The sequence below is a fragment of the Vicia villosa genome, linkage group LG7, assembly GCF_029867415.1.
Source record: "Vicia villosa cultivar HV-30 ecotype Madison, WI linkage group LG7, Vvil1.0, whole genome shotgun sequence".
In the NCBI taxonomy this organism is placed as follows: domain Eukaryota; kingdom Viridiplantae; phylum Streptophyta; class Magnoliopsida; order Fabales; family Fabaceae; genus Vicia; species Vicia villosa.
This window is the reverse complement of record NC_081186.1, coordinates 90,767,311-90,790,883: the sequence shown is the minus strand read 5'-3', so window position 1 is coordinate 90,790,883 and position 23,573 is coordinate 90,767,311. Positions and strand designations below refer to the sequence as shown.

The following is a 23,573-nucleotide window of genomic DNA, read 5'->3' as shown; positions in this document are numbered from 1 at the left end:
ATTCTTATGCACCACCGAATTCACCAAAATGTCTTCGTGCTTCCGTAGATACACCTCCGGAAGCACCTTTTTTATTGTTTTAACGTTGTTTAGTTCCGTAGATACATCTCCGGGAGAGTTTCGTATGTGCATCTACAAAACAAAACAAAACTCAGAACAACATTTCTAACAATAAAACATTCATTCATTCATTAAAATCAACATTGATTAAAAGATACGACGAAATTTCCAACAAAAAAATTAAGAAAACTAAGAGATCTAAGAAATTACATCAGTTAAAACAATGTCCTCTGATTCATGCATCATTTGAATGGAATCAATGTCGCCTTCCACTCCATTTCACCAACGTTCCTTTTCTCCGGTCTCAGAAGAGGTCCTTGTTATAAGCCTCTGGATCCTTCTGATGACTTCGTCGAGTTTGTACCCGCTCTAAAAAAGACATCATAGTCCTCTTGAGTTGGTCGAATGATTGGATATTCCAAAACTTAATCGGCATGGGGAGTTTGACAGGAGAGAAAATGACATGCCCATCCCTTATGTGATAAGCCGGTTCAGGATCGGGACGCTTGGATGATGTTCGTTGCCATGTACAAGGCCTTATGTGAGTCATTTTTTTGTTTGTGTTTAGGGTTCAAGGTTCAAGGACATGTCTTTGATACATGTCTTCTCTTCCGGATTGAGCCGACAAACACTAGGATGACCTTGTAATTTTACGCACAAATCATGGTTATGCAAACCACAAATAACAGAGCATCTCCACTTCTTGCTAGCCAACATGTAATAACGGATCTTAAATGGACACTCGCATTTTCTAGTACCTGTGTCGTCTCTTTTAAAATTCCTTAGAGGAGGATGGTATTTCCCGCTTCTTTCGCACATCATTGTTATAAACGGGTTAGTTCTTCTCGTACCATTATCCGATCTTCCTATTACCACACCGAAACCAAGGTTAGTTGCATTCCTACGTATCAATGTTATCATGTTTTTACGATCATCAAAGTCTTCCTTGCTAGTTGCTACTAAAGTCACCTCCGACATCTACCATCTTTGCGACTACCCCATCAACACTCGTACAAACATTGACTAAATGAGCTAATTCTTTTAGAATATTATCGGGGTGCCCCATACCTATTTGCGAACAATTACCAAATTTACACAGAGTTACATACCTGTTGGAAAAAACAACTCAACGATTTTTCCTTAGATGCACCTACGAAAGTGTTCATCTTCAACACGTTCTGTAGATGCATCTACGAAAGCAGCGTAACTATTTTGCAGAAAATTAGTTGCATAATGTGAACAATGTAGTGGTTGAAGATCGATATTTACCTGAAATTGAGTATTCTCTTCCTCCCTTTGATATGTTACACCAAAAAGTTGAAACTTTGGTGTAGAAAATGATATCGATGAAGTAGGATTTTTTAGGGTGGTGAGTGTGAGTGTTGGAGAAGAAATGAAACAATGGAGGGAGTGATCATGCTGGTTCAAACTATATCAGACACTTTCGTAGGTACATCTACAGAATAGTGTGGCGCTAAGTCATTCCGTAGATGCACCTACAGAACTATCTCTCAATTGAATTTATTTGTATTTTCCCTCATATATAGTAGTTTATTATACTTCCGTAGATGTATCTACGGAACCAATCAATTTTTTTTGGATAAATGGGGTGCTTACGAAGGTGCATCTAAGGAAGCTGAGAGCAAAAATGGAATTTTGCCCGGTGTGTAAGAGATCTATGGGGTGAATTGAGAAATTGTCTTATTTTGGCTTCTTCTGGTGTTCAATAGTAATAGGGAAAAGAAATATTTTTAGCTTATTAAAACAGTTCTCAATATTTATTTCTGACTATTTGGAAAAATAGAAAATGTTAATATATGTGCCTCCAAAATAACAATAATTTTTAGCATAAATTTACAAATATAATACCAATGTTTGATCAAAATAATAAAGAACCTTCATGTAGTATATCAAATAAGAAAGTTGACTGTAGGAAAATTCTTCAACAAGTAATCTTCTTGAAAGAATAATTTATAAAAAGTTTAAGTCCTAAAAATACATACATTCTTCAAAGCTATCCTCTGTACTTTGTTCTGTGAGAGTAATTTTATGATACAGAAGCTAGATGATGTCTAAGATAGTAGTCTCCCAAGAAGGTTACATCACTAGACAACACAATCCACGGCGGAGTGTTCATGATTCGCGCGTTCTTAAGGGCGAAACCCTTAAGAATCGGCAATGGAATTCCCTTCTTTAACTGCGAGTTCAAGTACGGTATCAGGACGGTTTTGAGGACAGTTGATGTCAATGACTGCAAAATGGATACAAAGTAAAAGAGTAAGATTCATATAAATATGCCTTGACTAACAAGTAACTGATAAGTAATAACAGTCATGTATATCAAAGTCGAAATTACAATGATTTTTGTATGAACATGGAGATGGTGTTACATATGTGAAAAGATGAATGAATTTTTTGCTACTTACCTGAATTACATTCATGTGAAGTTTCCCTATTTTGCTCCATTTTAAGTATGTGGAGAACTTCTTCAGTTTAAGCCGACCAGTGAGACTTTTTCGAACAATTTCCGCGTCAAATGAAGCACTGATGTTCTATTTCAACAAGCAATATTAATGGAACATGTTATGATAATTGATAAGATACTGATCATGTTATCAGAATGTAGAAATGAAACAAATTGTGAGAATTGTTACCACAGAGATGCATGTAACAGGTATGATTTCACCGGCTTCCAAAACATCAATGATTAAATCTATGGAAACGGTAGCGTCGATATCTTGATCAGACACTTCTATAACCGGTGAAGAAGATACCGAGATATTAAGGTTCATGTCATCGTTTGGATATTGTTTGTATAATTGAGGAATGATGAGTTTCCATTCAGCAGTGTTCAAAAGGGACTGGTTAGGTAGTTCATCAAGTATCCAATGCAAAGCATCTGCCTGAGGCAAAAACAGCATAAACTATCAAAAACTATACTTGAGTTGAGTCTATAATAATGCAAATGTATATACAGAATTCAGAAACTTACTGCAAAGTAAACTTCGGAGGCCGATTTGAAAACGTTTTCGTGTATTGAAATGTTAATCATCTTTGGTAAATCACCATTTGAAAGAGAAATGGGATCAGAACCTTTATGGTAACCTTGAGGTACTAAAACACCCTTTCTCTCACTGAATAAACCGTTGATTTTGAGTTCGATAGAAGAGTTACTCAGCACAGGATTATCGATGAAAGAAACATTAAGAGCAGCAGTTTTGTCTAATGAAATTGTCTTCGGAAGAGTTTGAAGTAAATCGTCGAGTGTAGGTATCCCTTCTCGTATTTTCTTGGAAACAGCATCTTCAACTGCAGATCCTATATTTCCTTTAAAAGCATCAACTAGCCTGCAGCAAAAAAACAAAAGTCATAATATATATCTTTCTTTCTATCTATCCGTCTGTCTATTTATCTATCTGTCTATCCATCTATCTGAACTATTCTCGAAAACGGATTAAGTTAACTGAGTTTCTTACACTTGATAAAGCCAAGCTGCTCCGCCGTTCATTTTTATCCTTAATTCTCCAACATCACATCCATAATCCAAGAGATCAAGCTTTAAAGTTCCTCCTTGGTTCCTTAAATTTACAGTTAGTCCCACTTGCATATCTTCAACCTTCCAAACATATATAGCACAACACAACCAAGTAAGGAATATTATCGGTTGATCAAAGAGGGAAACAAAACTACCTGAATTACTAGTACATCACAAACACAACACTGACACATCAACACCGATAAAAAATTGAAAAAATCAGTTAATCGAACCTATTCACATGTGTCAGTATCGTGTCTGGTGTCTCTATCAGACATTTCGATCATATCCTAAACCCTAAATTCTTAACAACAATATAATAGATTGATACAACAATAAAATACCTTAACAGTGGCAGTGCCACTATCTGAAATTCCAATTGGGACCAACCAACTACTAACAGTATACCTCCAATTCAAGCTCAAATTAGCAGTAGCACCTGAAACAACAACAGCAATACCAGAATCACCAGTTTCAACAGACGAAGAACTCACTTGAATATTCTTAATCATAATCTCAGAAAGAATGACATGAGCTTTTCCAACAAGAGGAACTTGAACAGATTTCTCAATTTGTGGAAGCTGAGAAACAACTATAGATGCAATACTTTGGTTTATTAGAATGTCTTTGACAAAGTCAAGACCCTGATCAGATATAATCACAGAGATGAAACCATCTTCAAGAGAAACACTGGTTGTTGAGATTAATAGAAAGGACAAGAAAAGGACAGAAATCCTATGTGACATGATTTGTCTCTGTGAGAATGAATTATAAAACTAATGAATCTATGTTGATCAAGAAAACATCAACATGAAACCTAGATGGTGTTGTTGAATCTTGAAGAGAGTTTTAATGATGTTTGTGTTTTAGATTTATTAGTGAAAGATGAAAATAATATTGTTAGTGTTCTAATAACAACCAACTTTGTGGTTGGTTTTGGAAGTTTGTTGAATAATTAATATTATATTATATAGTAGTGTTCAATTATTATTAATATAAAATGTATATTTATTTTTGTCAAAAAAATATATTTGAAAGTTAGCTCGAGGCCCACGCGACTTGTTACTTATTTTACATTTCATTGTGTGTGTATATCCCTAATTACTCTAAGCCTTAAAAAAAACATTCCTTTTTATTTTTCTAATCTCATTTAGTCTCATTAATCCATCATTTAATAACAGAAAAAATTAATTAGAAAATGACAAAAATCAGAATCTTATAGCCCACATTTTATGGACTCCTTTTTTTATTGGCTTTATGGACTCCTAATTGATTTTATTTTTGATTAAACACTTTGAAAGAAATTGTTGATAGAAGCAAATTGATAAGGGTAATTATAGAAGAAAGAAAAACTTGCATGGATACGATCTTAAAATTTTAATTTTTTAAATTGGATTTATGGGGTTGGTTGTGATTGAGTAAGAGAAAAAAAGATTTAAATAAAAAAATTGTAATTGGTTGCTTGTAAAATCACATGTTATGTTTGTTTTAATACAAATATTTTTCTTAGAGAGGATATTCATATTAAGTTAAAGGCAAAAATTTACCAGGTATCCTTTAAGTTATTTGATTGTAACAGTTAAATTTTTTTCAGCAACTTGTTCTTTTAAGTTATTAAATGTGTGCATTGTTATCATTTTTTTACAGAGAAAATATGCTAATTGTAGATGTAATTCTTTTGAGTGGTATGAAAATGATGAAGAAAAATACAACAATAAACATTTCTAAATATTTAAAATGCGAGAAAAATGAGGTAGAAATCACTCAAAAGGACCTAATTATTATAAAAAAAAAAAAATTAAAAGACCAACCTAATAAAAAAAATAACTTAAAGGATATGGTGTAATTTTACCAAGTTAAATATGTACCATCGGTGTGGGATAAAAGTTTATGGTGTTTATAGAGAATAATCTCTATTAAAAAACTCCTCCTCCTAAACTTCTTTTTAAGTACAATCAATAAAATGCATGTCAAATATATTATTTGATTAAGTGTGATATTTTTAACAAATTAATCCTATAAATTTTATCGGATATAATTGGTTCTATGAGTTATAAAATATCTGCAGCATTATTCTTTTTTCATTCAACTCCATCAAAATGAGTTTACGTGAAGCTTGGGTGGCAGGTTGAAATTAACCTCTTTCAAAGTTGGAGTTCATATTTGTATTATCCAATTTTGATTTATATCAAAATTGATCAACTATTTTAGACCTTCTACCTCAATATTAAATTACTAACATTTTTTAACTAAGTTGGACAAAAATAATAATGATAATAAAGAAAATGTTAACATATGCTAGCATAAGTAAGATACTATGTATAAAAATTGTTTTGAAATATGTGTATTGACTTTCTTATAAATTTAAAATTGGATTTTTTTTTCCCAATACATATTTTCTGTTTTAATATTTGTGTCTTTCGAATCCTAGTTAACATGACCCTTAAAATAAATAAGTGTTTTTGAAATATAATGATAAAACTATTTGTATGATCTATTTAATCAACTATTTTGAAGTGTTGCATTGAAAGAATTGAGTAATTATCAATTGCTAACATAAAAAAATTATAATTAAACCATCCGTGAAAATCACTTTAACACCCAAATAGAATATCCATTAAGAAATGTTGTGAGTGCGTGTTGGAGGCTAAAACATACTCGTATACTTTTATTTCCAATTTAATTTAAGTTATAATTATTTAGTTAAGAATTAATTATTAGATTATCACTTAACACAAGAAAGAAAAAAAGGGAATAAACAATTGAGGTCCTGAGTGAGCTTCCAACAAACATTCCAGGTGATTTTGAGAGACATCAGAAAGTTCCATGCATTTGTATGCATCAAGATTCTCTGTTGAAAAGTGAAACTCTGGATTCAGGAGATGCATGATTCCAATACCAACCAAAAATTGCAAATTTAAAGCAATAATACATATATACTCACATGCTACATAAATTGAATAATAAACTTCTATAACCCAAACAAATAACAAAACTTGAATAGTGGGTTTTTTCCTCCACAGGATTATATGGACTCCCAATATTCCCTGATCCAATCCTAATCAAGTTCTCATATATGCAAATGTCCTTTTCTTTCTAAATAAACCCACTGTCCATCACATCTTCTGAATGAACAAAGGTAAGAATCACATATTTCCAAATCAATCATACTAATTCACAACACTGCTACAATAATAATGATATGCATGAAGCAAGCAGATGCACAAGCATGTATGACATACTCCTGCCTCCAGAATTGACAATTCCCCTTCGCTGATTCTTCCCGTTACAGACATCTCCTTGATTCAAATCTCACCTTTGTCAATTCATGTATTTAGATATAGAAACAAAGAAAACTGCTTTATAGGAAGTAATCTGGCGCTGGTTTCTTGGCAGGTGCGCCTCTTGAGTCCTGTGATTCATTAAAATTTGAAAAATCAATATCAACCAATGAACAAATTAATCTTTGCATTGGTGGCAAAGAACACGAACCACCAATTGTTTGCTCAAACATGCATAGATTGTACATTCAAATATGTAAATTCAGTAGGATTTAAAAATTGTAACCATGATGCATAAGAGGCGCATTCTTTACGACATGAATCAACGGATTTGACATAAAGGGATTGATGCTTGAATTGCTGCTTTTTTAGGAAACAATAATCCATATAGCTATCTATGCACCAAGTTTATAACAATAATAATCAAAATCAAGTGATTTTGCCAACAAACCTGTGGGGCAGCTTCAAACACACGAAACTGCTTATTAAGATTACCGTCTAATTCCAAAATTGCAGCTACATTACCACATCTGTAACAAAGACGAAAATTTCTTATTTAATACACCGGAATACAAATAATAACTGGCATTTGAATTGATTATGTACCTGTAGCAATAATTTGGAGCTGACCAGACAGTAACTATCTGGTTATTGAACATCCATTTATATCCTTCCATTACCAACTGATGAGCTCGGCAAATATAGTCAATGTTATTGGTGTGGTTAAAAGAAGAGACAACACTACCGCCAAACAAGAAACCAGCACCACGGGGACTCAGACCCCATCCATCCACAATATCTTCAGGATCTGACCATAGGAGGTCACACATGGCACCATCATGAGGTACCTCTTGCTTTCTATCAATAGTTCGTATCTGGATATGAATAGTAAATAATCTGTATAATGTAGTCTATATACGATCTAGGACTAAATCTTTAGACACATAAGTTGGGGTAGAACTTCTAACCTGATCCAATGTTGTAATGGCAGGAGAGAGGCCACCATGAACACTGAAAATCTTGTTTTCAATTAGAGCAGACAAGCTACAGTTTATCGATATAAATGAAAGTCATTAGCAAAAATGCACGTTAAAACAAATAAGTTTGTAAATGAAACTAATTTTATTAAGTTAAAGCAGCTACATACATACAATGTTCCATTAAAACCCTAATTTCTTTTTCTACACCCTCACAATTACTGTGTGACCATCCATGTGGCCTCATAGCGTGTTGCTAGCATTTTTCTTCTCTATATTATTTGATAAGGCTGTCAAAATATATAGTCTGTGGTTCTTGGAATCACCCACCTCAACCCATTTTCCTCTTAAAATACACAAAGACGAGCTGCATAAGCATCCTTCTAATATTAGCCTAGCTCGTATACACCTACACTCCTTTACTCTAAAATAGAAAGGATAATGCATAAACTTTGCAATTAACAGTGGCAGCGGTAGAAACACTTCATTTATGAATTTGACAGTTGAAAGAATGACAGAGAAAAATAATCCAGAAAAAGTTTCCCAAACAAAGAGCATAGTGTTCAAAAGAATTATCATATAGTTTTCTGGGTAGAAAAAAAATCCAAAGAAAAGCAAAAGAAGCAGCCCCTGTACCCATAAAACAGACAGGGAAAAGAAAGAGATGTCAGCAACAATATAGTATGAAAACTGCAGTTTATGGTAAAACGTCCATTTCACATGAGGCTGCGTACATCTACTCTCCCAGGCCCAGACTTTCCTTGATAAGAGCCTCGTGCGCTGGGCTGCCCATGTATGTTTATGTGGAATGACATAAAGCGGATTGAGACATAAATATAAACATGTCTTTATTTTAGTCTTGCACTAGGTTGTTAATATCGGATAATAGCACGTAGCGCCGGTCCCCTAAAATGCTATGGCGGGATGACCGCCATTGTGAAGACTAAAAAACAATGTACCCGGTAAATATAAACTCAAACAGATTACGTAAACACTTAAACATAGAAGTTTCAACAACATACATAAATTTCGACAGCATACATATCCCACCAAATGAGTCCCATCAAAATAAAATTATAAAAGTATTCAAAATGACTAAACCAATATCAAGATTTTCCACTGCCAACCAATATCAAGATTGTCACCAATAGCTTTAAAATAAACTTTGTTGCTGGAAGTTGGTGTTACATTTGCAGAGGCAGGGGATGATGATGCCATGATTGTTATTAAAAGAGAAACAGAGCAACACAACAGAACAGAGGAGAAGGCGAGGGAGAACTGTGGAAAACAGGAAGGTAGGGAAGAATGGATGTGAACGGCTGCGAATGGGTGAGAACAGCGACGAAACAGATGAAAGAGGCGGAGAACGGCGAAGAACAATGGTGACTTGCGAAAGGAGGTGAAAAAGGAAGAGGAAAATGAAAAAACACGGTGAAACTGAATGAAGCCAACACATGGCCTTGAATATTAGGTCAAAAAGGTCAAAAATACCAACATACCCTTAAAAGTTTTTGGATTTACGGAATGGTCCCTAATTTAAGAATAGAGGTCAGCAAACTGCTACAGCAGTGCTATTGTGCCACTACCACACCACTATTCACGGCCGCTATTGTGCCGCTACCACACCACTATTCACGGCCGTCGGCCGCTGTTGTCGATAGTGCTTTGCAATCCTATAGTGTTGCAGTGAGGTGACATTCCGTCACGCTATGCCGCTATAGAGGTGATATAGCGCGCTATTGACAACCTAGGTCTTGCATATGCGAGCTACCCCTTCATACGACTTACATGTTTGATTTGCTATAAAACACACCTGGGGCAATTGGGCAGCCCAGTGCACAAGGCTCCCCCCCAAGTGGAATCTGAGCCTGGGGATGGTAAACGTGTGCAGCCTCACTCTCGCAAAAGGAAAGCCTTTCAGGATTTAAACCTGTGACCTCCAAGTCATAAGGCAACAACCTCACAATTGTGCCAAAGCTCACTCTCTCCACAGAAACAAATGTACAAATAAATTTTTTACATCTATTAAATAGCAGCAAACCTTAAGTAATCGAATATGTCGGTGCAATATCTCCAAACATTTACTGAACCATATTTCCGAAGGCATTCGTCATAGAAACCGTATACCTGTCAAGTGATAGATAATGAATAAGTGTTTCAAAGTAAAAAATTGTTGAGAAATATTTCAATGCCTTTTCCCCTTTACTTTTATTCATTATTCCCCTTCAGCTAATAGACAAACCTGTGTGATCTGACGACTTTCATGGTTTCCCCTAATGAGTGTTATCCGATCTGGATACCTCACCTGATTGTATGTCACTAATTAGTTACAGAATTGATGAAAAAACGCAGATAATGGCTTAAAAGGAATGACTGAGACAGAAATTGATAAATCCCTTTTTTAAGGGAGTTGACAAAACACTTTAATCTTTTGTTTTTCATTTAAATAAATTATAAAAGAATAATTTAACAAGACAGCTAACTCAAAACTTTATGAAATATTAACTAATTTGAAGAATTATCAAGAGATAAACAAAGCTAAAAGAAGGAGAATCAGACATTCTTTCTAAAAATAATGAAAATGTAAAAACAAATAGAGAAAAAGCATAAGCTCAAAAATGAAAACAGCCCCTTTGAATTATAGATAAAGCAACAACGACAATAACAATTAAGCTTTTTCTCAGAAGGTGGTACATGAACCAATCGGCGGCATAAAATCTCCTCGAGTATTGAGTTCATAATCACTTCATGTATCTCCAAGTTTCTAAAGTATATGGTTGACATATAGTTTTTCCTGAGCACCCTCTACCTCTAACTTAAGTGTTGTTAATTGCATATTGCAGAAAATAGTTGTTTGTTGAATTTTCACTATGCTACAGTGCCTCTAATTGATAACACTTAGTACTAACTTGCATATCAGTTATCACAGAACAACAGTGTTGTGTTCAAATTCCGCTACGCAATAACACTATACTGTCGCTATTTGACAACACTGTCTAGCAATTGGGCTATAACCCTTCATTATAGACATAGGACTCCCTAAAAGGCTAAAACACATGGTGAGAAACCTAAAAGTGGGTGTGAAATTTCTGAGAGTAGAAGAAATTGCTGACTGAAAGCGTCTGATTCTTGATTTCATTTCATCAACAAAAATTCAACACCAGATTACAAAAAGACCACCAATAATTAAAGCCTCCTCTGGCAGATTTTCAAGTGTAGCCACTCATGCCATTCCACACAAAGACTTGTAGATAATTAACAAATTTGAATTCCTCCAAAAAAGCATCAAGTTCACTCGAACACATTACATTATCCTAACACCAATCTCACAACCCAGAAATCACAAGAGCACATTTCTATTCTATGATAAATCAACCACTGAGCAAACTAACAGAAGCATTCTTGAAATCATTGTACCGAAGCCAAACACAGATCTAGAACATACACCACAACACTCACAAAAAACTACAATATTCTCTAAAACAATCACTCAACATGCTTCTTACTTACAATTATAACAGAACAATAAAATTACATCAAATCAAAAAATTATGCAAGAGAAAAACAAAAGAGTACATATCACCTTGAGAGCGAGCAAAAGCAGAAACGTTTCAACCGAATAAAATCCTCTATCAACAAAATCCCCAAGGAACAAATAGTTAGTCTTAGGGCAATCACCTCCTACTTTAAAAAGCTCTTTCATATCATAAAACTGTCCATGAATATCCCCACATATCTACAAACAACAAAAACACAACCACCAAAACAGCTATCGTCAGTTCCATTGCAACAAAAAAAATCACAAATCAATATTACAGTAAAAAAAATTCAAAATTGAAACACTAACCCTAAAATCAACCACTGATTATCACAGTGAGCCCTAGAAAATTGATATTCTATTCTTAACCTAAGATATTATAGAGAGAAAATTTGAAAGAGAAAGAGTGACTAACAGTGACAGGAGCGTCGACCCTTTGAACATTGCTTTCTTCAACAAGGATTTCAATGGCTTTAAGGCAGAGAGCTTTCACTTCAGATTCCTTCAGAGGTTCGCATCGTTTCAGCTGCTCAATTTGTCTGTCTAGGTCAGACATCTCTCTCCTCTCTCTTTCTCTCTCCTCTTTCTCGCTCTAAACGGTGATGAAGATTCAGTCACTGCCTCAGAGCTTCTTCCACTGCTTCTTCTTCTTCTTCAATTTTCGTTTTCTCAGTTTTTGTTCTTCTGTTTTGCAAAATACTACCCTTTTATTTTTATATATTTCTTATTCAATTAATATTTTTAATTACTTGGTTTTAGTTATGTTTTTAAATTTGGGAAATATTTATGGTTATAAAATAAAGATAGTTTCAATTTAGATTATTGTTATTTTGTAATTTTGGTGATTGTGATTTCTGATAGATATTTCTTCATTTTTGTTATATCTGACTTTATTGTTTTTGGAGACTCAAAATACATGTACCCTCAATTTTTATTTATTTTTGTTTACAAATAGGAAGAAATGTAAGTATCAATTAAAATCAAAATTTTATTTATTTATTTATTTTATGAAAAATTAATTAAATATCAAAAAATAAATACAATAAAGTATGTTAAAATAAAGTTGTAACATAAATAATAAGTGGAAATAGAATTCATTGCCGATGATATTTCAACTACCAAAGTAGTGTCAAAGCTAAGATAATTGTTAAACATAACAAAGAAGGCATAGAGTAATCACACTTGGTTGTATGAGTAGTTGTTATTACATAGTTTGTTAAGTTAGTTATAGTAGTTAGTTGTGTTGTAACTAACTCAGCTTCACTATATAAGCTTGACACTGTGTATGATTGTAAACTTAGTTGTGAAATAAAAGATTTGCCTTCTTCTTCCTCGGTTTAAGCTTTCTGGTTTTCACTCATGGCTACCAAATTGTAGCTTCACATGGTATCATCGACCTATGGCTACCTCCTTATCATTTTTCCGCTGCATTCTTATTCACAACTCAATTTCTCTCCTCTTTCCGATCTTCTTTCCGCTTCTTTTCTTGCATCATGTCTTCAGATGGATCTTCTCCTTCTCCGATCAATCATGGCAACAAAGGGTATCAAAATGATACTCTCAATCCCTACGTCATGCATCCTAACGAGAATCCCGCCCTCGTTCTTGTTTCTCCTCTCTTGAATGCTAGCAATTATCATTCTTGGTCAAGATCAATGACAATGGCATTGAGATCCAAGAATAAACTCCATTTTATCAATGGTGCATTACCTCGACCGCCTGATGAGGATCGTGATTCTCTTGCTTGGGATCGTTGCAACACGACGATCATGTCATGGCTGAACAATTCTGTGGAATACGAAATTTCTCAAAGTGTATTATGGATGGAGACGGCTTCAAGCATATGGAAAGAACTTAAAGATCGATTTTATCATGGAGATGTTTTCAGAATCTCAGAGATTCAAGAAGAAATTTGCACCCTTCGGCAAGGTGATTCTTCCATTTCTTCCTATTACACAAAATTGAAAATGCTGTGGCAAGAGTTAGATAATTTTCGCCCCATACCTGTTTGTGATTGTGCCTCCACGTGCATAGCAATTGAAAAGATGCGTAGCTATCATGATTCTGACCAAGTTATTAGATTTCTGAAAGGATTGAATGATACATATTCTGCTGTTAGATCCCAAATTATGTTAATGGATCCTCTTCCCAACATTTGCAAAGTTTACTCTTTACTTGTACAACAAGAAAGACAGTTGATTGTTCCAGTTGATGAATCCAAAATTTTAGCTTTTCCTGCTACTCAATCTCAAGGAAGAGGTCATAATTCTGCTAGAGGACGTGGCTCAAGAGGTGGTAGATCCTTCAGTGGTCGTGGTAGAGGCATGAGGGTGTGTACTCATTGTGGTACGACCAATCATACAATTGACACATGCTTCAAAAAGCATGGTTACCCTCCTCATTGGCAGCAACAAAACCATATCAACAATGTTTCAGTCGAGCAAGAGCATGAAGATGAAGCTCAACATGAACTTCCTAATGAGCAAATCAATGACACAACATCTGGCACTATTGGATTCACACCTGCCCAGCATAAAGCTCTTCTGGCTTTACTCCAGCATTCTTTAACTCCTCACAGTGTGAATCGTCTTGTCACTCAATCTACATCCAGCTCAGGTATTATATGTACTTTTCCTTCTCAGGACTTGAATGAATCCTTCATCCTAGACACAGGAGCTACTGATCATGTTTGTTTTTCCAAAAGGCTTTTTTCTTGCATCACATGAATTCCTGAAATTACTGTTAAGTTACCAAATGGAACTTTAGTGTCTACCCATTTTGCTGGAACCATTCAATTTGCTGATGATTTTGTGCTGACCAATGTCCTCTATATGCCACACTTCACTTTTAATCTTATTTATGTACCCAAACTCACTTCACATTTAGATTGTCAACTGCTCTTTGGTAATTCTTCTTGTTTCATATAGAACACTTACTCCAAGAAGAGGATTGGTATAGCTGAATTGCGAGGAGGACTGTATATTCTCACTCAGCCACTTGCACTCATTCCCAACCTTTCTTCATCACCTCATGTTAATTCTCTAGCACTTCCACACAATTCTGTAAACATTAGTTCTAGAACTGCATGTAATCTTTGGCATTTACGACTTGGACATCCTTCTAATGCCAAGTTAATTGAAATAAAGAAATCTTTTCCTTTCATTAGTATTGATCCATCTAATATACCTTGTGACATTTGCTTTTATGCCAAGCAGAAAAGACTGCCTTTTCCTGACAGTATTCATGTGTCTAATGAATTTTTTGATTTGGTCCACATGGACATTTGGGGACCTCTCCCCATTCCTTCTATTAATGGTCACAAGTATTTCCTTACTGTTGTAGATGACAAGAGTCGTTTTACTTGGATTTTTCTTATGAAACACAAAACTGAAACTAGAAATTTGATCAAATTTTTTGTCTCCATGGCCCTAACCCAGCATAACAAAACTATCAAATGCATAAGATCAGACAATGGCAATGAGTTTCTCTTACATGATTACTACCAAACTCATGGCATTCTCCATCACACATCTTGTGTTGGTACTCCTCAACAAAATGGGATAGTTGAGAGGAAGCACCAACACATACTTACCATCACTAGAGCCCTTCTATTCCAAGCCCATCTTCCCAAAATATTCTGGTCTTATGCAGTCATTCATGCTATTCACATTATCAACAGACTTCCTACACCTTTCTTGCAAAACAAGTCACCTTTTGAAATCTTATATACCAGTCTGCCAAACATTAAATCCCTTAGAGTCTTTGGTTCCTTATGTTATGCTACCACATTGCAATCTCATAGAAAGAAACTTGATTCTAGATCCAGAAAATGCCTTTACTTAGGAATCAAACTTGGAGTCAAAGGCCATATTCTGTTTGATTTGCAATCCAAAGAAATTTTTCTGTCTAGAGATGTTGTCTTTTTTGAGCATATTTTTCCTTATCCACCTACATCTTCTTCTCCATCCATTTAGCCTTCAAATGAAATTTTTGATTTTCCTTTCATCCATGAGTCTATTCCTCAATCCCCTATCCCTCTATCTCAAAATGTTTCCACTGGACCTTCTAATGAGTCCTCTTCTGACAATATCGCTCATACCTCCTCTGAAGGATAGAAAAACACTTAGAAAGGGGGGGATTGAATAAGTGTAACTTTAAATCTTGGACGATAAAAATAAAATGCACAATTATTTTTATCCTGGTTCGCTGTTAACGAAGCTACTCCAGTCCACCCCCGCAGAGATGATTTACCTCAACTGAGGATTTAATCCACTAATCGCACGGATTACAATGGTTTTCCACTTAGTCCGCAACTAAGTCTTCCAGAGTCTTCTGATCACACACTGATCACTCCGGGAACAACTGCTTAGTTCACTCCTAAGACTTTTCTAGAGTCTACTGATCAACACGATCACTCTAGGCTTAGTTCACTCCTAAGACTTTCTGCTCAGCCAACTGCTAAGACTTCCTAGAGTATACTGATCAACCGATCACTCTAGTTCCTTACAACTTAATGTAATCAGTTCAAGAGTTTACAAATGCTTCTTAAAAGCGATAATCACAACTGTGATATTTCTCTTACAGTTTAAGCTTAATCTCACTAAGATATTACAACAGCAATGTAGTGAGCTTTGATGAAGATGAAGATTCTGAGTTTAGATTTGAACAGAGTTTCAGCAAGTTTGATATGAGTTGTTTTGGTGCAGAATCGTTAACCTTGCTTCTCATCAGAACTTCATATTTATAGGCGTTGAGAAGATGACCGTTGAATGCATTTAATGCTTTGCATGTTCCGTACAGCTTTGCATTTAATGTTATACGCTTTTGTCAACTACCTCGAGCCTTGTTCATGCTGTGTCTACTGACGTAGCCTTTAGTAGCTTTAACGTTCCTTTTGTCAGTCAGCGTAGTCTGCCACCTGTACTTCTTTCTGATCTGATGTTTGTGAATATAACGTTTGAATATCATCAGAGTCAAACAGCTTGGTGCATAGCATCTTCTGATCTTCTGATCTTGAAGTGCTTCTGAGCGTGATACCATCTTCTGATCTTCAGTGCTTCTGATCTCATGTTCTTCTGATGCTTCCATAGACCCATGTTCTGATTCTGCTTCGACCATCTTCTGATGTCTTGCCAGACCATGTTCTGATGTTGCATGCTGAACCATTTGAGACACATCTTCTGAGCGCTGAATTATGCGTACTCTTTATATATTTCCTGAAAGGGAAATTGCATTGGATTAGAGTACCATATTATCTTAAGCAAAATTCATATTATTGTTATCATCAAAACTAAGATAATTGATAAGAACAAATCTTGTTCTAACAATCTCCCCCTTTTTGATGATGACAAAAACATATATAAATGATATGAATTTGCGATCAGAAAGAGTAGACGGCAAAAGACAAATTACACAGCTATAGCATAAGCATATGAATATGTCTCCCCCTGAGATTAACAATCTCCCCCTGAGATAAATAATCTCCCCCTGAAATAAATACTCGAAGAACTTTAATAAAAGACTTCCCTGATTATTTCGGTAGAGACGATCATATAAGCTTCTGCCTTCAGAGAATTCATAGCTTCTGACTTCTGCTTCCATTGGACAGCTTCAGAACTTGAATTTCTTTGATCTTCAGAACATTCACAGCTTCTGACTTCTGCTTCCATTCAGGACAGCTTCAGAACTTGAATTTCTTTGATCTTCAGAACATTCACAGCTTCTGACTTCTGCTTCCATTCAGGACAGCTTCAGAACTTGAATTTCTGGATCTTTTAGGACATTCACATCTTCTGATTTCTGCTTCCCTCGGATAGCTTCAGAACTTTGAATGTCTACCAATCATCACTTCATGCTAGATTTGTATCAGAACATTGTTGAATGTACCAGAGCATCATCTGAGCATCTCTACATCCTGAAATGTTACAGAACAAAAACTAAACGACAAAAGTCAGCATGAACGAGTTAGAACATAAAATGTATATTCAAATACATGATATGTATCAGAGCCAAATGTATCAGAGCATTTAGGCTAAAAACGTGTATCAGAGCAAATAATGTATCAGGGCCATAACATTATATGTATCAAAGCAAATAGAATTTTGTCAGAACAGGATAGACAATGATATTCAAATTCTATTATCAGTGCTTCTGATTCATTCTTCTTTCTTGCTTCTGATCTCTGAAGCTTGACAGCACTCAGCTTGCTTCAGTTTCCATGGTTTTGCTTCTGGTGTTTGCTTTGAAGATTCACTTCACTTCTCTGTACCTGCAAAACACTTAAACCATATAGAACTTGCAGTTCTTGTAAGTGAATGTGTGGGAGCTTTTACCCAGCAACTGATAGATTTAATCAAATCATTTATCATTTATCTTCTCCCCCTTTTTGTCATAACATCAAAAAGAATATCTAAAAAGATTCAAATGCATAAAACAAAAGAAAACATTTACTGGAATGAAACTTTTTCATTGATAATCAAAAAGGTTTACAAGAAAGGAATGCAGGAAAACAGATGCAACAAGGAAAGGAAACTACAAAGACCAAAAGACTAAGATCCTAGCCTACGCAAAATCCGTGCCAGAACATCATGAATCCCGTCAGTGCTCGTAGCTTGCCTTGTCATGAAGGAACGAAACTCAGCATTGGCTGCTTCTTGCGCGTCCAAACGAGAAGCCAGCATAGCTTGATTCTGATGAAGAGTTTCCAAGGTCTCCATCAGAGCTGAGGTTTCACCAGAAGAAGAAGCACCAGTATTTCTGCCCAGAGGGACAGCAATCTCAGCAGGGTGATCTTCTGGAAGATCTTCAGCTTGTGCATCTCCCATTTCCTCATCTGAGTCTGACTCAGAAGGAGCCTTGGCATATTCTGGTTCAGGCAGCTCAGAAGTTCCATCTTCCAATGCTTGAAGAATAGCTGCTAGGTTTGTTGGAGGAGAAGGACCAGCAACTTCAGCACGATAAACCACTACTGGAAAGACCATGTGAGGTGCTTTTTCAGAAGGGTTCATTCTGAACCAGTTGAACAGCCACTGAAAATCTCCAGTCAGCACAGGAAACCAGAGCACAGAAGACCGGGGTTTCCACACCACGATATCTCTGCAGAGATTTTCTTCTTCCAACTCATCTGCAGGTATCTTCTCTTCAAGAACGCTTCTGTTCCTGATGAGACAGTGGTGGCTGCTCTCACCAACTTCCAACCGGAGACCACGCACACCAGGAGCTTCAGACATAATCCTTCTCTGAGTGTCTGTAGCCTTATCCAGAAAATCCTGACGAAAGGTATTCCAGAGGTTGTTTGTAGCATACTCATCCAGATGATTAAGGTGAGCAGCACCTAGAATCTCCAACCAGCCATTTACATCGGCATGTAAAAGCTCCAGATATGTTTGAGAGGTAGGGGTTGGAGGGTTGACAGTGAACCTTGAATCGGGAAGAACAACACTATAGGGATTAGGTGTTCTGGTGGGAAAAGGGTATGACAGGGATGAAGAAATATCTGATGGAAGGGTTAAAGGAGAGGAGATATCAGATGGTGAAGAAGGTGGTTCCGAGAGGATGAATGAGGAGGAAGAGCTTGACGATGGATTCATGATGAATTTTCAGATATTGGAAACTGCTAGGGTTTATGATATGAAAAGAGAGAGATGAAAAAGAAACCGAATGCAGAGAGAAATATGAGAGGGAAAAGAAACGTTTGAAGAGTATATAAAAAAAACTGAAAGAGAGTAAATGATGAAAAGCATTTAATGTTACGTGACATGAGGAGAGATAATAATGACAAAAGACGTGATTTGCACAGTTACCTAAGTAGACGTCCCCTCAACTGCACGCACGCTTGTCCAGGAATAGTGAACACGTGTTTACCATCTGGATAGCCAGTTACAGCTGTTTTGCTTTTAGAGAGATTCTGAATCAACTTAAACACTGAAACGTTAGTAATAACTGAATCACAATTTCTAATTGATTTCTATCAGAACTTCTAAAAAAAAATAATTTCATATCAAAGGATACTCATACGTAAGAATATTTCATCTTCTCATTCTGAGCTTGTTTCTGAAGACCCAATTTGTACCAATTATATTGAATCCATCTGGTCTAGGAACAAGATCCCAAACATCATTCCTTATGAACTGATTTAGTTCTTCTTGCATAGCAATTATCCAGTCTGGATCTTCTAGAGCATGATCAACAGAAGTTGGCTCGATCAAAGATACAAGACCTAATTGACAGTCTGCATTGTTCTTAAGGAATGCTCTTGTTCTGATTGGATCATCCTTCTTTCCAAGAATGACATCTTCTGAATGACCAGAGATGAGTCTGGATGATCTTCTGACAGATGGTTCTTCAGAAATACTCAGATCCTCCAGAGAAGCTGATACTTGATCTTCAGATTCTTTGCTTCTGAGAAGCTCTGCTTCTGATGCGTTGCTTCTTGGCTCAACAACTTCTGATATGTCAATATCATAACCTGCAAAATTATCAAACTGCTTTGGTTTTTCAGAACCAAGCTTATCATCAAACCTGATATTGATTGATTCTTCTACAACCAATGTTTCAGTATTGTATACTCTGTAGCCTTTTGAGCGTTCAGAATATCCAAGAAGGAAACATTTTTGTGCTTTGGAATCAAACTTACCAAGATGATCTTTAGTGTTCAGAATAAAGCATACACATCCAAAAGGATGGAAATATGAAATGTTGGGCTTTCTATTCTTCCACAATTCATAGGGAGTCTTATTTAGAATAGGTCTGATAGAGATTCTATTCTGAATATAGCATGCAGTGTTTATTGCTTCTGCCCAGAAATGCTTAGCCATATTGGTTTCATTGATCATGGTTCTGGCCATTTCTTGCAGAGTCCTATTCTTTCGTTCTACAACCCCATTTTGCTGTGGAGTTCTAGGACAAGAGAAATCATGGGCAATACCATTTTCTTTGAAGAATTCTTCAAAGGATCTGTTCTCAAATTCACCACCATGATCACTTCTGACCTTTATGATTTTACACTCTTTTTCAGATTGAATCTGAATGCAGAAATCAAAGAACACTGAATGAGTCTCATCCTTGTGTTTCAAGAATTTTACCCATGTCCAGCGACTATAATCATCTACGATGACTAATCCATATTTCTTTCCTCTGACAGATGCTGTTTTGACTGGTCCAAACAGATCAATGTGCAAGAGTTCTAATGACCTTGAGGTAGAAACAACATTCTTAGACTTGAATGCAGGTTTGGAGAACTTGCCCTTCTGACATGCTTCACAAAGAGCATCTGATTGGAATTTCAGATTAGGGAGTCCTCTGACAAGATTCAGTTTGTTAATCTGAGAGATCTTTCTCAAACTAGCATGACCTAATCTCCTGTGTCAGACCCACTGCTCTTCAGAAACAGACATAAGACAAGTCACCTTCTGACTCATAAGATCTTGCAGATCTGTCTTATAAATGTTATTCTTCCTCTTGCCTGTAAATAGGATTGAGCCATCCTTCTGATTTACAGCCTTGCAAGACTCTTGATTAAAGATTATATCATAACCATTGTCACTTAATTGACTGATAGATAAGAGGTTATGAGTTAATCCTTCTACAAGAAGTACATTAGAAATGGAAGGAGAGTTACCAGACTTTATAGTTCCAGAGCCAATTATCTTGCCCTTCTGATCTCCTCCGAACTTGACTTCTCCTCCAGACTTAAGCACCAGGTCTTGGAACATAGACCTTCTTCCTGTCATGTGTCGCGAGCATCCAGAGTCCAGGTACCATGACATGTTGTGCTTTGTCCTTCTTGCAGCCAAGGATATCTGCAATAGGAATAATCTTATCCTTAGGTACCCACATTTTCTTGGGTCCTTTCTTGTTAGATTTTCTCAAGTTCTGATTGAACTTGGGTTTAACATTATAAGCAATAGAAGGAACAGCATGATAATTCTTAATATGAGTTTCATGATATTTCCTAGGTTGTGTCACATGCTTCTTGGTGTGTGTTATGTGAAAACTTTGTGCATGTGAAGTGTGCCTAATATCATGGGAGTGGCCATACTTGAACTGATCATACAATGGCTTGTATGTGATTTTCATTTCATCAACAGGTTCAAGTTTGTATGGGGTTTCACCCTCATAACCAATGCCAACTCTTTTGTTTCCAGACACAGCATATATCATAGAAGCTAGCTGACTTCTGCCAATACTTCTAGATAAGAACTTTCTGAAACTTAAATCATATTCTTTCAGAATATGGTTCAGACTAGGAGTGGATTTTTCTGAATCAGAAGGAGATCCAACATTATTGGATAATTTTAAAAGTTTTTCTTTTAATTCAGAATTCTCCAACTCAAGCTTCTTTGTTTCAAATTCAAATTGCTTTTTCAGCTTTTTGTATTTGAGACTAATCTGAGACTTGAGTTCCAGAAGTTCAGTTAGACCGGAAACTAACTCATCTCTAGTAAGTTCAGAAAATACCTCTTCAGAATCTGATTCTGATGTAGATTCTGATCCGTCATCTTCTGTCGCCATCAGCGCACAGTTGGCCTGCTCATCTTCTGAATCATCTTCTGACTCATCCCAGGTTGCCATAAGACTTTTCTTCTTATGAAACTTCTTCTTGGGATTCTCCTTCTGAAGATTTGGACATTCATTCCTGAAGTGTCCTGGTTCATTGCATTCATAGCACATGACCTTCTTCTTGTCAGTTCTTCTGTCATCAGAAGATTCTCCATGTTCAAATCTCTTTGAACTTCTGAAGCCTCTGAACTTCCTTTGCTTGCTCTTCCAGAGTTGATTTACCCTTCTGGAAATCATGGACAGTTCATCTTCTTCTTCAGATTCTGATTCTTCAAGATCTTCTTCTTTGGCCTGAAAAGCGTTAGCACATTTCTTGATATTAGATTTTAATGCAATAGATTTACCTTTCTTTTGAGGCTCATTTGCATCCAGCTCAATCTCATGGCTTCTCAAGGCACTGATCAGCTCTTCCAGAGAAACTTCATTCAGATTCTTCGCAATCTTGAATGCAGTCACCATCGGACCCCATCTTCTGGGTAAGCTTCTGATGATCTTCTTTACATGATCAGCCTTGGTGTATCCTTTGTCAAGAACTCTCAATCCAGCAGTCAGAGTTTGAAATCTCGAAAACATCTTTTCAATGTCTTCATCATCCTCCATCTTGAAGGCTTCATACTTCTGGATTAAGGCTAGAGCTTTTGTCTCCTTGACTTGAGCATTTCCTTCATGAGTCATTTTCAAGGACTCATATATGTCATAGGCCGTTTCCCTGTTAGATATCTTCTCATACTCAGCATGAGAGATAGCATTCAGCAAAACAGTTCTACATTTATGATGATTCCTGAAAAGCTTCTTTTGATCATCATTCATTTCTTGCCTTGACAGCTTTACGCCTCTGGCATTCACAGGATGTTTGTAACCATCCATCAGAAGATCCCATAGATCACCATCTAGACCCAGAAAATAACTTTCCAGTTTATCTTTCCAGTATTCAAAGTTTTCACCATCAAATACCGGCGGTCTAGTATAACCATTGTTACCGTTGTATTGCTCAGCAGAGCCAGATGTAGATGCAGGTGTAGGTGTAGTCCTTTCACTTTCATCAACCATCTTTTAAATGAAGCGTTTTTCTCTTCCTGAATCTTTTCTAAACACGGTTAAGTGCTTGCACCTTAGAACCAGGCTCTGATACCAATTGAAGGATAGAAAAACACTTAGAAAGGGGGGGATTGAATAAGTGTAACTTTAAATCTTGGACGATAAAAATAAAATGCACAATTATTTTTATCCTGGTTCGCTGTTAACGAAGCTACTCCAGTCCACCCCCGCAGAGATGATTTACCTCAACTGAGGATTTAATCCACTAATCGCACGGATTACAATGGTTTTCCACTTAGTCCGCAACTAAGTCTTCCAGAGTCTTCTGATCACACACTGATCACTCCGGGAACAACTGCTTAGTTCACTCCTAAGACTTTTCTAGAGTCTACTGATCAACACGATCACTCTAGGCTTAGTTCACTCCTAAGACTTTCTGCTCAGCCAACTGCTAAGACTTCCTAGAGTATACTGATCAACCGATCACTCTAGTTCCTTACAACTTAATGTAATCAGTTCAAGAGTTTACAAATGCTTCTTAAAAGCGATAATCACAACTGTGATATTTCTCTTACAGTTTAAGC

General features: G+C 36.1%; 2 protein-coding genes across 2 annotated transcripts; both read right to left on the bottom strand.

The window, feature by feature from the left end:
* Positions 1 to 1,934: 1,934 nt before the first annotated feature.
* Positions 1,935 to 4,500, bottom strand: LOC131617804 (putative BPI/LBP family protein At1g04970). The gene is made up of 6 exons (XM_058889057.1): positions 3,940 to 4,500; positions 3,537 to 3,676; positions 3,053 to 3,407; positions 2,715 to 2,963; positions 2,487 to 2,612; positions 1,935 to 2,311 (listed from the first exon to the last, which is right to left on the bottom strand). Exons 1-6 carry the CDS (start codon positions 4,339 to 4,341, stop codon positions 2,108 to 2,110), a joined length of 1,476 nt encoding a protein of 491 aa, XP_058745040.1. The 5' UTR covers positions 4,342 to 4,500; the 3' UTR covers positions 1,935 to 2,107.
* Positions 4,501 to 6,547: 2,047 nt separating this feature from the next.
* On the bottom strand, positions 6,548 to 12,086 carry LOC131615770 (serine/threonine-protein phosphatase PP-X isozyme 2). The gene is made up of 8 exons (XM_058886926.1): positions 11,807 to 12,086; positions 11,437 to 11,589; positions 10,096 to 10,158; positions 9,895 to 9,980; positions 7,845 to 7,920; positions 7,483 to 7,751; positions 7,328 to 7,406; positions 6,548 to 7,007 (listed from the first exon to the last, which is right to left on the bottom strand). Exons 1-8 carry the CDS (start codon positions 11,945 to 11,947, stop codon positions 6,957 to 6,959), a joined length of 918 nt encoding a protein of 305 aa, XP_058742909.1. The 5' UTR covers positions 11,948 to 12,086; the 3' UTR covers positions 6,548 to 6,956.
* Between the last annotated feature and the right edge of the window lie 11,487 nt (positions 12,087 to 23,573).

Coding starts and splice junctions, on each gene's coding strand:
- LOC131615770 (XM_058886926.1), bottom strand. CDS start 11,947: ATGTCTGACCTAGACAGACAAATTGAGCAGCTGAAACGATGCGAACCT. Junction 9,981..10,095: donor AAAGTCGTCAGATCACACAG/GTTTGTCTATTA, acceptor ATCACTTGACAG/GTATACGGTTTCTATGACGA. Junction 7,752..7,844: donor CCATTACAACATTGGATCAG/GTTAGAAGTTCT, acceptor ATTCATATCCAG/ATACGAACTATTGATAGAAA.
- LOC131617804 (XM_058889057.1), bottom strand. CDS start 4,341: ATGTCACATAGGATTTCTGTCCTTTTCTTGTCCTTTCTATTAATCTCA. Junction 2,964..3,052: donor CCTCCGAAGTTTACTTTGCA/GTAAGTTTCTGA, acceptor TTTTTGCCTCAG/GCAGATGCTTTGCATTGGAT. Junction 2,312..2,486: donor TTCACATGAATGTAATTCAG/GTAAGTAGCAAA, acceptor TCCATTTTGCAG/TCATTGACATCAACTGTCCT.